At 37.9% G+C, this 18635-nt stretch overlaps 1 protein-coding gene across 9 annotated transcripts in view; it reads right to left on the bottom strand.

Moving 5' to 3' along the window:
• The window catches only part of SH3KBP1 (SH3 domain containing kinase binding protein 1), a 217612-nt gene that overhangs the window by 12600 nt on the left and 186377 nt on the right, over positions 1-18635 (bottom strand). For all 9 annotated transcript variants that reach the window (XR_003526718.1, XM_027637725.1, XM_027637714.1 and 6 more), the window contains 3 exons: positions 17199-17279; positions 14613-14775; positions 9471-9556 (listed from right to left, as the gene is read on the bottom strand). Coding sequence is in view for 8 of the 9 variants with exons in the window: in XM_027637725.1 (XP_027493526.1) it covers positions 9471-9556; positions 14613-14775; positions 17199-17279 (330 nt within the window). In the remaining variant the exon portion in view is untranslated. The remainder of the gene's footprint in view (positions 1-9470; positions 9557-14612; positions 14776-17198; positions 17280-18635) is intronic.

Below are 18635 nucleotides of genomic sequence, written 5' to 3'. Positions count from 1 at the left end.
GAGCTAACATTAGCAGATTGCACAAAACCTATCTGGAGCCCTACAGAAAATCAGGTTTTCAAGAGAGGAGAAATGGAAGTAAAAATTTCTTTTCTGGGGAAAAAAAACCCCAACAAAACAAGTGTAAGAGCTGGTTTCCAGCAATATCCAGTTTGAAGCTGATCCATACCTAAATGACTTAAGATCACACAGCAAATCAGTGCTGTATATTATTATATTGTCTTAATTTTACCACTGTATTACTTTGTTAAATTGCACAGTAAAAATACATAACCATAAAAAACATACATTCATCTCTAAACATGTGATGCTCACATACATGAGCAGAAATGGAGGCTGAAGCAACCCTTGCATTTGTCCCAGCCACTCTCTCCCACCTAACTGCTTTTACTATTTTTTTCCTGAGATAGCTTTCATCCAGCTCATTTTCCAACAGCATGTGCCCAGCCACACAAATACTCATGTGAAGGAAGGCCTAGTATCAGTACCACAGGACTGACTCAAGCTGCTAAAACTGAGGGGAAGATCAGACTACTGCTTTGGGGGCAGCACACTGGCTGAAGTTATCTTGCAGCCTAGGAAGGCTTCAGTGCAGGATTTCCCTCTCTTAGTGTTTCCCCTTCTGTGGTCTCCATAGAAGGAGTGTGAAAGGAGGTTGTAGTGAGGTGGGGATTGGTCTCTTATTTCAGGTAACAAGCGACAGCAGAACAGGAAACAGCTTCAAGTTGTGCCAGGGAGATTTAGATTGGATATTAGGAGAAATTTCTTCACTGAAAGGGTGGTCAAACATGGGAACAGTGTGCCCAGGGAAGTGATAGAATCATCATCCCTCAAAGTGTTCAAAAAACATGTAGATATGGTGCTTAGAGACATGGTTTAGTGGTGGACTTGGCACTGCTGGGTTAGTAGTTGGACTAAATGATCTCAGAGATCTTTTCCAACTTTAATGGTTCTATTCAATAAGTGCCACTGTCACTATCTACACTAATATGGAAAACAATGAAAAAATAGTGAAGGAAATTAATTCAGTGTGTTTCTTTGGCTTAAATAAACTAATAGTTACCTAGAGTTCTATATTTGGTCATAATAATAAAGTACTCATGTTTAAATTGTAAAATGTATTGATAAACAAAGAGTGTATGAATTTGTCTCCTTGAGATCCATGAGCACTTGCAGACATCATTTGCTCCATGCATTTTATAAAATGCCATGAAGGATGAACATTTCTGCACAAAGCTTCTATTATCAAGAAACACTGGGAATTTTTTCCACTTCTGAATGCATTTCTGATAGGTAGAAAAATAAACTAAAGCACCTTATACCCACACTGAATTTTAAAAAGAGAACGGAACAGAGGCTATAAAGGCTCCACAGGTAGAATCTGCTGCCAAACTCGTTAAATCACAGCCATTCAGTTGATAATACAAATGGAACTCTATTTAAGTGTAATGGACAACACTTGGTATAACGGTAACATAGTAAATCCATTCCCAGTACTTCCATATGCCCTTTATTTCTCCATTTGTTCTCCTTATTTATAGGTGGTTCTTCCTCCCAGATCCTCTCTGCATCTAAGGCTATCACCACCTTCCACGAACATTGCCTATGGATATATTCATGCAAGAAAATTCCCATCTAGTAACTGGGTAACTAGTACAAGAACAGAGCCACCCACGAAACCTCTGCCTTGCTGTCATGTATACTGTGGATTCAGTAATGAATTCACTCGTACTGGTTATTTGATTACTTTTTGCCGATGGAAAGCAAGGTTATACGGGTCTGACTATATTAAACTCACTGAGGTCATTAAAGGCAGAGATGTGATTTTGGTTTGTATTTCTGCAGGTATCAGACTGGGAGTTTAAATTTACACACTAAGCTAAACATATAGCCTTCCTGAGGTGGCCCAAATGGAATGACATTAAAAATAAAGTCCAGTCTACTGTTTTCACAGCCAGATTAATTGCCATCAACATCCAACAGACCTGAACTCTGCACTGGTCCAGATTTCTCTATGTCTAGTAATAACAAACAGTAAGGAAGGTTCTATTAAACACATAGAACACAGAGGGCACCCATCAATTAACAGTGCCACTCCCTAATTAAAAAATAGTTGATACTACTTCTACAAATAAACAGATGCATTCATCATTATTACTGTCTCACTGATCAAGCCGGTAATCCATGAAGTAATTAATGAGATGGGAAGAAAAGCATGACATGAATTCTAATATACTGGTATAGTACACACAATCAAATGTCTGGCTTACTGAGCAAACATATTTCATGAATATGAAAAATGTTAGCTCTGCAAAAATTATTCCCTGGTATCCTTCCAAGCCAGTTATGAATATTTCTTCCCATTGCTATGTTCATTTGGAAACATGGTTATTTAAAGCATGATGATTTTTTTTGAAAAATTGCCCAGATCCAGGAAAACATTATTTAAGGAAAAAGTTCTCAACTCATTATACCTTTCTGGAAAATAACCTTCAATCCCTTCCCCTCACAGAAATCCCAGAAATAAAAAGTTAAATGGTTATGCTTCCTTCCTTACCCCTTTTACCCCCTGCATTTACTATTCTGTCATAAAATGTGGCTAGGCCTTTACTTTATCTTCCATTTAGGTTTTTTAGTATTTGGGCAAAGTCATTTATACATAACAAAGACCAAAAGGTTTTTGAATTAGTAGGGTGATTTCACCTTGAGAAAACTGAAATGGAAAGTGATGGATAAGAGAATCAACATGTTCAGAATGCTAATGGTGAGGTTTCACAGAACAGAAATACAGCAGGTCTAAAAGGAAGGAGGCAAAGGTGCTATTCAATTAATTTGAAGAAGATAATGTCACAAAAGCCACACAGAGGTAGATTTCATTTCATAATCATCTTCAATACCTTTAAAAGGTTGACAATAGGCCTGTGAAATGGTATGTATACTGTCTTTAAATGCAATAATACTGAAAGCTATCAAATGACACAGAGATTGCAGACAAAATCTTCTGCATTAGTGCCCATTCAATATATAGCACTAATTAAAAAAAGAACTCAATAATCTGAATATTAGTGGGGATTTTCAGAAGAGTACAATTATTTTAACTACCAAGCATCCAGATTCTGCTACTCCCTCCGTGTTGAACAGCATCGCACCCTTCGAGGAATACAGCCACGCTCCCAGCGAGAGTCTGGGCAGCAGAACCTCCCCCATAATGAATCATAGACTGTTTTTTACAATTTGGGCAATGAACTTTTAGCAGGAGAGCTCTGTGGCTGCAGGGTTACTTTGTTCAGGAGTGCAACAGTGATGTGCCAGGGAGGTCTGCCTGCCTGGTTCTTTGCTTTGGAGGGAAACAGCTTAGTTCGCCTGGATTCCCAGGACAGTCAGTGGACAGCTGCCTTTCCTAAAGCATCCAATTATCTTTTTCCATTTTAGTCCTGACTTTTATCATTTTAATAGCAGCATGTAGAAAGCGGCCATAATGAGCTTTGCGAACCACTTGCCAGTGCCCTCATAAGGATTTTATTTTTAACGATTCAGAACATGCCAAGAAAGAACAGAAAGGTCAAGAAAACCGAGGAGCTAGAAGAAATGGATATGCTGTTTTCAGGCACCTCAACTTGACACAGATGGAAAACGATTTAGATTTCTAGTTTACTGCTTTTTTCTGGACCCTTCGGGGCAAGAGACCCAATTCATTTATATGATGGAGCATTACATATCCCTGATTACAATATTTACAGTCCAGAACTATGTTTATGGGTGATTTTGATTCACTGACATAAATATTACAACTTAACCCACTTGGGTAATTCTGTTCCTTTGCTTTGCCCTATTAAAACGAGCATGAACTGCAGCATAGAAAGAAATAACTGGTTTAGACAGATTTTGGTCTTCATTATGAGTCACATTTTGTTCTCCAACTCTTATATTTGCCAGTATTTTCTGTTTTTCCAACTTTTATTCTGCGTCTTCAGGCAAAATAATTACAATGTCTCACAGTATAGCAGCCTGTGATTTAAAGACAAATCTGCTCCATTCTACAACCTTTTAGTGGAAATATTCTCCATCTTTTTCCCTAGTGTGGGCCAAATCTTATTAGATCGCTTTTTCTTCCAGTCAGAGTCACAGCGATCATCTCTCCTGACAGATATGAGCACGCTACAGCTCTAGAACAACTGCAAATACAGCTCAAGGAAACATGATATACTGAAGATTTTTTTATTCGTTTGTTTATTAGATATTTTTCAAGAGGGTATTTTTAACTATCCTTTCAGGCAAGCTAGCACCAGCCTTGCAAGGAGACACAGAAAAAAAGAACAGCTAACGATGTGGCTTCAGCCAGTACTCCATGATCCACCAGCAACTGCTCTGCAGATTAAAGTCTGAAGAAATGCTGAAAAAAGGACTTGCACTAACCAGCTTTCAGGGGAAATCTTAAAAAAATTCATACCATCATCAGATGTTTCAGCAAGAATCAATGAAGGCATATGTGCCTTACATTAGCACTGATGAAGATTATTAACTGCTTTCACAAACACTATGCAAAATTTGTAAAGAGCCAGGAAAAAATATTGGAAAGATGTGTTCACTTGGCTCTGTGCAGCCCAGCCTTTCTGCAAAGCACAAAAACTGCTTTTTGTGGGGATTAACTGAGCATTTCCACAGTAGATATATTATTTTTAATTCTTTGTGGCTTATTCTTTAAATCACTTAGCTTAAATCTATATGATTTTAATTATTAGATGATGCCAAAGCAAGCCTCGTCTTGGATAGACAAGACTTGCTTCAGGATTCCAGAATTCTGAAGTGCGCACACGTATGTGTGTAGAGATATATATATATATATATATATATATATAGTTAAAAGACTGATAGTGACTTGCAGAAATAACTCATACCAATTTTAGCTTTTGATCCAGTAAGCTATTATATTTACTATTATATGTGCTAGATGTTTCTGTCATTGCACTGGCCCTCATATACAAGAATTCTTTATGAAATTAAAAAGAAACACGTAACCTAAAAAAAGGCCAAGTTATGCCATAAGGCATGAATTTAAGCTGTTGAAATCAATGTAATTCTACATGACGACTGCTCTTCTGTTGGTAGAACAGGGCTTACTGTCAGTGTAGCTTATGTTGTTGTAGGAGCATATTAAACTCAGCTCAGAACCCCACTGCCAATCCAGAACAGTTGTTGGTACAGATGTGCCAACAGATGTAACCATTGTGATTTAACCATGGCAACACTGGAGACCAAGTCCTCAGAGACACAACCATGCACTTTTCACTGAGCACCAGTGAGCACTCTTCAAATTCCTATGTTTTGGCTTGTTGTGACTTGGGTTCCTCTTTCAGACTATAAAATCATCCTAGCATGTTTCTAAATATTTTTGCATAATGAATATAGTCATTAAACTTTGCGATGACAAAACCTGTCTGCAAGAACACATTAATGAAACCAGAGCATTGACAAACAGCATGTGTAAATTACACATCACTTTTGTCATTAAAATTTCTTATGGTACAATAAATGATAATGATTTCTCATTTCAATACGATCGTGCAAGATTTTCTGTCACAGTACACTCAATTTCAACTCTTAATTTAAAATAAAAATCTGTAATACCCATGTAAACTTTGGTGTTCTACAAAATACTTCTTTTTGTATTTGCTTGTTATGTGTTTTGAACTAAAGCAAAGACAGGATAGAAAAGAAATGGAAAAAAAAAAGCCTTACCCTCATGAAATGAAGAAGAGTTAGCCATGGTAAAGAGATGTAAATAGGAAAAGTTGGATGCAAGATGTGTGGAAAGGAAAGTAAAGGCATCACTAAAAACAGGGGAAAAAGAAAACAAAAGAAGCAGTGAGGAGGAATGGGGAATGCTTCCTCTTAAATAATATACCCTGAAAGCTAGTTTTCCAATGGTTTTTGAAAGGATTGTGGAAAGAAGCAAAGGCATGAACAACAGTAGTAACAGCTGCCATTATATCTACAATGAGCAGTGATGTTGCTGAACAGAACTTGCTCTTGTCAGTAGAGACTGCAAAATTGTAATCAGTACTGCATTATGATGAAGAAATTTACATGTGAAGTCACAACTCTGCAGAACATATCAGGGAAACCAAATCATGTGCTAATATCTACACAGAAATAACTTTCTATATATGCAACTCACAGAACATTATGCACAGTATTACACATCACCTCAGCCTTGCTCAAGCATTTGTGATTTGTCTGATTGGTAAAGTGGGGTAAGAATGTTTTTAAATGCGTTTTTAAAGGTGTGGGGTTTCTGGCTAGGCAACATCGATCCACCAGTGGAATATTACTCAGAATATAAGTAGAAAAATGATGTTTCTGAAATATGCAATTGTTTAACACACTGATCTAGAACACCTAGATAACATGCAAGTTTTGAACCTCGATTCTGCAGTTCATCTCTGCATATTGCTATTGCTTCTCAACTGTTGAGGGCATTACTGATTTTTTTGGTGCTGTTCATTTGTTTGCTTTTTGAGAGATGTTATATGGAAGAACCTCAGATCTCCTCCTCCCTTGTCATAGTGGTTTTGGTCTCATCATGGTAAAGAAAAGGAACCAACTTAGAAATTCTTAAAAAGGTTTCACACACACACAAAATGCTCTCCATCCAGCATTAGTATGGTTTTCTTTAATAACCAAAACTGTTTCTCCAATGCTTTTGTCCAGCTCTCTGCTCTGACAGAATCAAGAGCTTTAGACTGCCTATAGGACTGAGAAAGTGACAGCCACCACCCAGCTTCACATCTCTAGTGCAAAAAATCCAGAAGATGCTACGGTATTCATTTTCAATCCACAATTCACCATCAGTACTTGGCATAAGCATGAAAGAGGGTGAGGCAACTTGCAAGTGATTCTTGCTTTTTCCTCTCTTCTCCCCGAGAGCTCTAAGTGCCCAAGAATGGTGTGGAGATAATGGAAGAATAAAGATGAGCCCAGTAACCAGAATGGTCACATACCCAAGCTGCTATAAAGACCATTTAATTTGCCTTTGCTTCAAAGGCTACTGCTAAGTCCCACCATGTCTGTCACATACGTCCCACTGTGTAAATCTGGATTACTAAAAAGACATCAAATGGTAGATTTAATCAAATCCATTTTGACTGGAAGGATGGGCCTCAGAGAAGCTCAGGCTGTCCTTCCCACAGAGCACATGACAAGGGGGCAACACCGGTAGCACATATCCCAGTCAAATATTATCTAGACTCACACAGCCTGACCCACCTTTGTTTTGGAATACACTGGACAACTCCACTCACACATCAATCAGTTTTTCTAATAACTCATTTAGTCACAAGATTTCTCCAACCCATTGTTCTCTTTGTAAATAATAATAAAAAAAATCTAACACACTTACCATAAATTTCTACATTACACTGCCCTGTAAACTGTCCTGTACTCCAAACCTCTCCTCACAGTAAAAGACATTAATCTACTTGAATTGTTTTTGCTTATTAAGTTTTAATTTATTGCTCTGCCCTCTCTTAAAAAGGTTGTTTATTTCTTTAATAATATTTTAGATGAGTTGTCAAAAGCCCCCTGAAAATTTATAACAGTTCTGATCTCTGGATCACCTTTCAATCCAAAATCATAATTTATTTCTTTTTCTTCTTTTAACAAGTCTAACAGGCTAGAATGACATGATTTGCCCTTGTAAATGCCATTCTGGTTTGACCCTATCCAGTTATACATATCTAAGTATTCACACTATTTTATCCTTGGGCTTAATAGGTTCTCCTTGTAAGTGGTAACAGGAGGTCATCAGCTAAACTCTTTGTAACATGTGTGTGTGGTTTGGTTTATGGACTCTTCTTGGCTCCTGTTCCGCATCAAAAACCCACAAAAAACAACAACTTCAATTCCTCCCTCCACCTCCCCCCCCCCAAATTCTGGAAATGAACAAAAATTATTATAAATCAAATTTCCTACCTAACCTTTATGGGATGTTAAGAACAGAACAAAACCAAACAAAACCCAACCCAACAAAACTGAAAAAAAAATACAAAACACTCTGTGCTTTTATCCTTATAGTGATTCCAAGGAAATTAGAGCAAGGTCTAAAAAAGTTTAATCCCATCACGCCACTATATGCTATTTGCAGTCATAACTTTCAAGTAAGCAGAGGCTTACATGCTTTGAAGCAAATTTGTAAACATGGGTATGAAACACTACATGGTAGAATTTCTCTGCATTTCCATTATATTCTTTATAGTAATCTCTACAATAAAAACATTCCTGCAATTTATCACAAGCTTCTAGCTTTCTATGTTTATGCCAAATGAAAACCTGGGTAAACATACTACCTGCTTCTCCAGAAGAAGGTTACTACAGTAAATGATAGCAACAGCAGAAGGTTTAAAAAAGGCAAACATACGTATGCTGGAAAGCTCATAGACCTATGTGAAATTAATTTAGCATTTTATTGTTACATTACAATTAAAATTCCTCTATAACTTAAAGCTCTGCTTTCAAATCAGAAGGAAAGGCAGGTTTGGCTGTTGAAAATATACTATTTTACAGAAATGTTTTAGTAATAAAGCAGTCTGGGTAGAAACCACCATGCCAAGATAACACTCAATGCCACCAGTGAAAGGTAGTAGCACTTACACATGGAGGGTTCCCTGGTTGTGCCTTTTACAGAAAAGGTCTCTGGGGGCACAGCTGCGGCTGCAGAGCAGAGCGACGGCAGCAGCTGTCCCAGCGGATTTCTAAGGAGAGGTGGAAGATGGCTGTCACAGCTTTAGCCTGCAGCCCTGGGAGAGGACTCAGAGCACCTTCCTTTCCAAGGGCCACTTACTGCAGCACCCACCCCAGCAAACATCACTCCTGCACTGCCAAATGGAGAAGGAAGGAGGGTGAGAGAAGACAGAGAAATAACCTGTTATTACTCCTCTCCAGGTGATTTCCTAATTAAATGGTTTGTGTGTCAGGAACATAAATGGTTATTTTCAAGGCAAATTTAGACTGCTTTTAATCAGTGTATGCAGTAAAATGTAGTCCAATTGACCTGAAATGGGTTTCTATTCCTCTGTATTGGAAAGTTTAAAGATTACTAACTCACCAAACCCACAATCTTTTGCAGCGTTAAAGATAGGCAGCACTAATATTACATCAGTTAAACAACTATGCCTTATGACTGTTGGCCTTCTCACTTGTTTCAGACTTCAAAACAAATAACGAGCCTTCCTATTCAAAGTAGCTCACTATTCCATATTTGCTTTAATTTTTTTCTAACAGAAAACCCCAACAAAACTATTTTAAGTAAAGCACAAATGATCCTTTAATCCTGCAGTTAAAATTTGATCTAAACGCACTCACATTCATTGCCAAATCCTCAATCTGCCTTTTGGATCATAACAAAGCCATTAAAAAGCAGAAACTTACACCATAAATTTCTTAGGCAAAGTGTAAAAAGCACTATAACTTACCGATGTCATTGCTTCTTTCAGAGGAGTCTTTCTCTAGAGTCCCGGATACTGTACTGCCCACTAATTCCACTTTTGGACTATCACTCCTGCATTTGGATCAAGAAGAGGAGATGTTTTATTGGGAGTTTTTGTGTGGGTTACATAAATTGGTAGCTAACTTGCAATTAATAATGGGAGAGCAAAATATTCTTCCTTTGTAGCACCAGAGTAATAGCAATATGTCAGAGAGAGCAATCTCTAGTAAGTAGACATGCTGTGTGGATTAACCTTATCTCATTTCTCCTTAACACCTGTCAAAAAAGCCTATTTTAGACACCGTAACGTCCCGAATAATTCTTCAGATGTTCACAGCATCTCAACATGAAGGAAACCTAGGGGTAAGGGGACATTCTTCAACATCTTATTTGTAATTTTTTCTAATTAATTGGCTTGCATAAACTACAGCAATGGACTATATGGAATGCTGCAGAAAGGGAGGGAACCTCAAGCTAGCACTGTACATTTTAGCAGTTCCCAGTATTTACTCATAAATGCAGCTCCTCCACCATGTTTCTGCACATTTCTTAGGAGATTGGACTATGAATATTGTTTCCACAGGTCCAAAGAACCAAGATCAGCTAATTTGTCTGCAATGGCTTTGGAATAGGCAAGTGACAGGAGTTGTGATACTTTATACAGAGGAACTATTTTAAAATCAAACAGGAGATCAAACGTAAGCAACATAATTTTTCTTTCTTCATAGAACTTTCAATCCTACAGCTACTTATGTTTACTACAGTAATCTACCTATTGAAACAATTAATTAATAAAAGGGCAGTGGTATGTGAGTAACTCAGCATTTCACAGGTCACACAAAGAAATATCTGTGATATTTACCGTGATAACAAATGTTCAATTAATGCAATAAATTGTACTTGCTATCATTATCAGATCACCTAGTAAATATAATAGTTTTTCCACAATGACTGTTCCCAGTATAAAAGTGATGATGTACGTAAGGTACTCGGTTTTGGGATAAAAATATAGATCTGTCCCTGAAACAACCCAGGCAGATGTGCACAGCAATAATTAGCCATTGAAAGTAAAATACACTGTGAGCTCCCAAGTCTTGTTGATTTTTTTCATTGGTCTCTACCTTTGATGCCATAAGCTGATGACAGATGGCCTGAACCTCAACTCATGGCAGCAGCTTATGAGCTGGAAACCGTATTTCAGACTTCAGGAAGGCTGTGATAAAGAGCCTCAAAATTTTTATTAAAACCCAGAGGAAGTCACAGATTAAGTGAATATATATATCCCATTAAACACTGTGATACGGTGACAGGTATTCTATGAACAAAAATCTAAACAACCAGATTACGACCTGAAAAGCAAACTAACAATATGGCAGGCAGTCTGCACCAGGAAGGAAACAGAAGACATTTAACACACACATAGAAAAATGTATTAATTGGCAATAAATAAGAGTATTCTCCAAGCTGTCTACCTAAACAATTAGGTTTTTTATCTTTTAGTCTTTAACTTTTTTCTTTAAAAATTGCTTACATATTTGTAAACCTATAAGAGGCAACAGAGTTTCTTGGCTAATGGGGCAATGAGCATCTGTCTGCATACTATGTTTTGCACACATAGATTTCCCAGCAATCTGAGAGCACCATGTGAGTTGGAAGCACCATAGGAAATGTGTAAGTATGGTTTTGGAGGAGATTCTTAAAATGGTGTGATTTAGGGCTTAAAGTCACAACATTTATCATTTGACTACAAAAGATACCAAGAGAATATGACAACAGCCCCACAACAAAACCCCAACCCTTGCCAGAAGAATCAACAGTCTTATTAGGCCAATCTACATTCATAATGTTGTGAGAGGAACGGAGGAGCCCTTCTTGGTCACAGCGTATCCTTCTCTCTGCTCGTGCCCATGCAGATAGGCTGTCAGCTTGATCGGACAGATGATCACCTTGAAAGAAACCTCACACTAATAGAAATCCCACTGCAAACTGATTAATTGCCATCTGGAGCAACTCCCTGACCCATATGTCTGAACGGCTGCACAAATGCTGGTGCTAACATAAGGGAGGCTGCGGGAATGGGGTGTCAGGAGAAGGAACCTGCCCCTCTTAGCAGCAGCATGGACAAAGATTGGTTTAAACTGATTGTAAAGATGCACTTTGTGTAGGTGTTTATGGCTTGCCTACTCCACAGAACTGACTTATCTGTAAATTGTATAATCACGGTACGTCCAAGCTGTGAAGCCTTTGGAGCAAACTGACAGCTATTCACTGTCCCACATGGTTTTTATATCTCCTATTGCCCTGGAAGCCCTACTCTGCCTCCAGTGAAGGAGGACTGTATTTAAATGGAAAACTAATCATCACTACAAAAAGTCAGTGAGATGCATAAGATGAAAGCCACTTACTCAGAACAGAAGAAAACCCTCTTTGGCTCAGCAGCTGCCATGGAAATCGCACAGGACTCACTTTATAACTATATCCATTTTTCCCCTAAGGATCATGTATGTTTTTGGCTGGGATAATTTTCTTTATAGCAGCTTGCATGGTGCTGTATTTTGGATTTGTGCTGAAAATAGGATAGATAACACAGGGGTGTTCTCATTATTACTGAGCTGTGCTTTCACAGAGACAAGGCCTTTTCTGCTTCTCATAAGGCCCCACCAGTGAGGAGGGTGGGGTGGACAAGGAGTTGGGAGGGGAAACAACTGGGACAGCTGACCCCAGCTGACCCAAGCGATGTCCCACACCATATGGTATCATGCTCAGCATATAGAGCTGGAGGAAGAAGAAGGAAGGGGGGGATGTCTGGAGTTACAGCATTTGTCTTCTCAAGTCACCACTGCACATGATGAAGCCCGGCTTTCTTGGGGATGGCAGAATACCTGCCTGCCCTTGGGAAGTAGAGAACAAATTCCCTACTATGCTTTGCTTGCACATGCATAATTTACTTTACCTGTTGACCTGTCTTTATCTCAATCCACAAGTTTTCTTACTTTTGCCCTTCTGATTCTCACCCTCATCCCACTGTGGAAGAGTGAGTGGCTGCATGGGGCTGAGCTGCCCATCAGGGTTAAACCAGAACCAGCAAAAATTCTGCTGATTCAGTTTTTATTCTAATTGCTTTAAGTTTTTCAGATTTCAGAAATGGATACCAGTAAGTCTTAAAATAATTACTATCTTATTAAACTGAACCAATTTAAAAACAAAACACCTTTCTTGTAAAGTGACTGCTTCCATTTGAAGTTTCCCATTTCTTAATTATCCAAGCAATTCAAAGTCTATTCAATGGACTATTTAATTATGTGAACTTTCTGCCCTCTTCCTATAATACAACATCTAGAAGTTAGAGCTCACCAGGCAAAACAATTATATGAGATACATCCATTAATTTGAATTAGCTGATAAAGAAATTAATAGGGAAACTGCTAGCACTGCGATCAACATGCATCATCATCACCTTAAAAATCACCTTTCCTTGTAAGTTTTAATCTAACTACTGTTACAAGTAAAATTCTTTCATATATAATGGTTTTAGATAAAATAATGAACCATTTTTTTCTGTGCTAGACACAGCAGAGTTTGGACAATTAAGAGCATAACAAGGTTACTGTTTAGGTCTGCCTTTTGCCTTTGATAACATGAAAATTGAAATATCTTTAAAAAACATGGTTTCTTTATACAATTTTGTACTTAGGAAAAAAAAGGAAAACATGAGCAACAAAACACCCCTCCAAAACTCTAAATGCTAAAAATTTATAATATGTTAAAAATATTTCAGGCAAAGGATAGAACAAAAGAACAGCTACCCCACTGCATGACTCGCCAGTGAACTGAACACTAGGGCGTGTATTGGTATTGCCAAGATCACTTAGTTTAAGATCATAGCAAATACTTGCATTTCCAAGCATGCCCAAGTGACCAGCAGGTATGGACTGTGTTTTGGAACAACTGGGCAAGTATGTTCAAAGCCAAGTCCAAAAGAAGCCATGGCAGTAGCACTTGGATAGAAGGGTGAGTTCTCAGAGATGTACAGCCAAAGGACTTCAGTAAGATGAAACTGGGAGCACAAGGCAAGTGCCTTTTTCTCTTTTCATGCCCCTCAGATTTCACACTGAGAGCATTTGTTTAATGAACCATATGTGGAGGAATGAAGGGAATCTATGTCTACCATTTCATTCTACTCTAACCTATATTTGATTCTGTTATTTAATTCACCATTACCATACTTTAACTCCAGTAGTTCAATGGCAGCTCATTTTCCTAGCAATACAATAGTAAAATTATTTCTATCCCTATATTGTAGTACTTCTGCAACATGTACAGCTTGCCCATTTTATGCAACTGCTTTTATTGTGGTTTTCACCTAACTCTATTCACTATGCATAAAAGAAGTCTACAGTGCACAACCCAGGTGCTGATGACTAAAATGTAGCCACTTAGACTTAATTAGGACTATGGGTGAGGCCTTTAATTTCTGCAGCCTCTGCTCTAGCAGGCAATAAACAGAGTTGTGTTGGCAAGTCCTATTTCTCAGTGGTCCTCAAAGGCTGTAACCACCTGTGATAAAGAGCATCATGTAACTGTAGAGGAACAACCATTGTTAGAGCATAAATATTTGACAGCACTATTCTGCAGTGGCACCAGCTAAAAGAGCATTCTATGAAGACACACGTATTTTGCTGAAAATTGATATCAAATGGTCAAAGAAAACAGATTGAAAACAAGCTGGCAGTATTTGAAATGTGCATTGTCTAATGCTCTTCCTCAGTACAATCCAAGCTTTTGCCCTGACTTAGTGCCCAGGCTAAGCTGCAATAATTTGAGGTAAACTAAGAAAGTCAGACACATCAGTGCAGATGCAGATCTGCATCTACTGATGCAGATATTTCCCATGTTATTCTGCAGTGTCTTGTAATAGTGTGTTCATCAGTAGAAATGAACTAGTAAAGAACAGTCTAATACTGTTATTCTTGATTCAGCCAGGTGACTATAAGGATTTTCTTTTTTCTTGTTCTTTAAACACAGTTTACTGTGAAATAAAATGTGACATAAACTGTAAACCGTAAATTCTTTAAATGTGTGTTTTTTCCATTAAACCCAAAAGCATTGGACAGAGGAAAAGCAATACCTTGTGTGAGTCACAGGCACAACTGGTCTTTCTGGTCGTCTCGGGGGCAAGGTACCAGGTCTGTTCACAGAATTGGCTTTGGGTGGCCGAGGTTTCTTCGGAGGTATAGCAGGAACTGAAGGCTTCTGCAAGTCTAACTGTTTTTGCTCTCTCTCTGATCTTTCTTTAAATCGATCATTTCCAGAAAAAAGAACACGGATATTAATAAGTGGAATTCATTTGCACTCACAAGCCTACAATTAAACAAGAAATCTTCCACTGTAGATACACTGTATACAAAGAAAAAACTCATTTCCTTTCCACTCCTGTTCTAAATCATTCTTTATTTGAAATAACCTGTTTACCACAAATCAGTTGTTTGTCCTGCCTAACTGTTCTGCCTGTAACTCCTCATGGCCAAAACGTGTGTGTGCAGTGTCTGAATGGGAATAATTTTTTTTTATTTTAGTAACTTACTGGTTTCTGACTGTAAAATATCAGAATGGCAAGAACTTATGCACCACATGGAACAATCTCCCATGAGCACAACTTATATTAAATTCTAATATGAAACAATATTAAGTTAGAAGGTCACAGAAATAATTATGCTGGATATTCTTAACATAACTTGGAGAAACAGAGAAATATAATTTCTGGGGGAAAATAAAAAGTGTGTTTCAAGTGGACTACAGTTAAAATATGAAAATAAAATACAAGCATAAAAATTTATCAATGTTTAGCAGGATGTACACCCCTTGGAAAAATCAGATCTTTTATTTAGGTTTTTAAGCACAGACTTAAATGCTGAATTTTTCAGCTTGCCAATGAAAAACTAGATCAATTACAGAACTGATTACACATTTTTAGGGAGTGCCACGATACCAATATCCAATGCCAAACACACAATGCCTGTGAATATGTATAGTACAATACACATGAATAACTCTTGTAAATAATATGCTCTAAATTTCTAATACAAACCAAACACATGAACACATATGCCACACCAGAGGAAATCTGATTTTTCTCAAAGAAAGGACAAAACTCTCAAAGGGACCAAAGTTCTGCTCTTTGTATCCTACTATGCCAATGCCCCACTTTCCTGACAACACTGTCTATATGATATACCATGAATATCACACTTCCATATACACAGAAGAGGTACCAGGAATGTTACAGGGCTTTGCTTAATGGTTTCTAGGTTTCATTCAGTATAAGAGGATCTTGGAATAAATCACCAGAAACACAATTCACATTAGATTTGGAATAGTCCAGTTAGCAACTATTGTTCACATATGTAAACCCTTTTCCGGTGCACTTTCAGCAGATGCAGTCATTGGGTCCTCAGTAACATTGAAGCTTTTCCAGCATACTGTGACATTTTTACACACTTAAATCCTATGAAAATTTATTCTGTGTCAGTGTCCAAGAATCTAAACTATGCATGAGGGACAGGCTAGGCAGTGTGCCAACACAAAGAACTTTCCTGTGCCACCCCTGCTGCCACACCACACTGAGCAATTCCTGCCATTCCCCAGTACTCCTGAAATGTAGGCACAACTCCTACAGCCTCTTTTCAATACTTAGAGGAGTTACAGATATTTATAGCCTGGGACAGTAACATATTTAAACTTCCTGTGCTATTTTGGCAGTTGGCTTTGTAAATTCAAAAATGGAAAGCTAAGACAACCATGAGAAGCAGCACACATCTTCAAAAGTAAGCATATGCAGAATAAACTGCTAAAACACCTGGCAGATCACTAAGACATTTATCCAGAAACAGACCTTGGTGCAAAGTCTGAAGGTTCTGTCACTAAATTATAACTGCCTATTATACATTTAGTTGTGTGCCTTTTAAAAGGCTGCAAGACTGAATACTTAGAAATAAAGAAATCCCACAAACAAACTTGTCCATACAATCCAATAGTCCACTTAAACGTATGAAACTTGACACCATCCTCAATTAGAGAACTGATGTAACTATTTTCCTGAAACTATTAGGAATGCATAGTGAACACAATGAAACCATTAAAGGTTTAATTTGCTTGTTCCTGCTCTGTGTGGTACCGTGTCCCACTTCTCGCAATGTTCAAACACGTCTTTGAAGACATTTCTTCACAGCCTTGCCTATGACTTTTGTGACTATGATAATGGGGTGACTCATAATCATTAATGACTGTATCTTCACAAAACCCCTCTGTGATGCAGGAAAACCACCAATCCTGCTTTCAACTAGAGAACCAAGGGAAACAGATGTTAAGAAAAAAGTACATGTGAATATGGGGTATCTTACTCAATCAAGGTGGGTTTTACAGAGCACTGAGCTTTATACAGCATTTCATGTATTGAGAGCAAATCTCCCCCTGACTTCAGTTGTGGCTGCACGTACTTAGCAGCTCTGGACTGGTACAACTGAAAACCCTAAATTTAGTCCATAAGCTACAATGAGATCCTTTCCAAAATGCCTACCATCACAATCTATCAGAGTGGGAAACAAACACCCAAACAATACACTTAATGAAAACAGAGACTATGAAATGAGAATGTGCACTGGTTCAATTTCCTTTGTGTCTCTGCAGAGAGCAGGCAGGAAAGCACATTTCATACCTTTTTCTTCTGTTCTATTAGGAAGACATTCTGGCCTTTCAGGTGGTATCTTTTTGATTTCATGCTTTCGATCTGTGGTCCCTATCAAAGAAAGAAAAAATTTTGAATTCCGAACAAGCCAACAAACCACATAAGATTTAATTTTGCAATTTCCTAGGCTTCCTATATTCTCCAATTTGAAAATGTCTTGCTAAAACTGAACATAAATTTATTTCAATTATTTGCTTGCACCACAATGACAAAAAAGCAATTGGATGTTTACGTCTTTATAATCAAGTTCACGGTTTCCAAATTGTGTACCCCCAAAAAATAGACACTTTCAGACCATTCTGTGGGAAAAAAACCCCAATAACTACAGATTTTTAAATATGGACAGATGCTTTACTGTTACCGATGTACGTAAACAAAGAGCAACCCAATAGTGTGCAGAATTATTAGGAATAAATCAATTAATTGCATAATGCCAAGAAAATACTTGATAGAGCAACATATACAGAGTTTATTTTACATAAGTTAATCCATTTCCTCCTCTTTTTCACCACTAGTACTACCTGTTTACTTCCACATATTAGAAGGATAAGAAGAGCAGTGCTGGCAGTATTCTGCATGACTATTTTAATTGACAGCTTTTGGCCTGGAGCTGTAGGCTCCTGCTACCTTCTGCCTCTGTACTAGTGGCTCTGACATACTGACTTCTGTTGCTCCAGGGAATATGGAAACTTGTGGCATCAACAATGGGAATACTTTGCAAAAATTTCCTGGCACATGCAAGATGCAATCTTCTAATCCCCATATTATAAGAAATACTTGACTGGATATTGGCTTTGCTGCACTGGCTCACCACTAGGTGCTAATGCCACTTCAACTTTGCAGTGTTGAAAACCCCTTTAGGTAATGCTATTAGTATCTCAATAAAAATTACAGTAGATGAAATCCAAGAAAAGCAGAGGAGGCAGGGCAGGGAACACAGGGCAGTTTTTTGCTTCAGTCTATTGTTATATGCAGTTCTCAAGTACATTTACATTTTCTAAATGTGTTGTTGCAACTCCCTTCTGCAGCTGATTCCTAGAAACCAGTGCTCAGCAGCCATTGTTGCTTTACCTAAATGTGCTGTTGGACAGCAGTTGTACCACTTATCTTGTCAATAAATAATACTAAATTCACATTTTATGGTTGGATTCGATGATTTTAAGGCTCTTTTCCAACCTAAATGATTCTATGAACAATATTTAACTCCTGAGAGGCAAAGCTGTTGCTGCAAACCAGTTAAAACCTTTCTACACACAAGATATGCAAAGCACAAGTCAACATACTGGTAATCTTGCACACAGTAGTGTGATCAAGAAAAAAAGGCATACAAATATCTAATTGCAGTAAGATTAACAGTCATCATTAACACACAGAAGGACATTCTTAGGCCAAGTCTAAAACAATGAG

The sequence above is a fragment of the Corapipo altera genome, unplaced genomic scaffold (genome assembly GCF_003945725.1).
Source record: "Corapipo altera isolate COAL_440 unplaced genomic scaffold, ASM394572v1 0, whole genome shotgun sequence".
Classification (NCBI taxonomy): domain Eukaryota; kingdom Metazoa; phylum Chordata; class Aves; order Passeriformes; family Pipridae; genus Corapipo; species Corapipo altera.
This window is presented reverse-complemented; position numbering and strand designations above follow the sequence as displayed.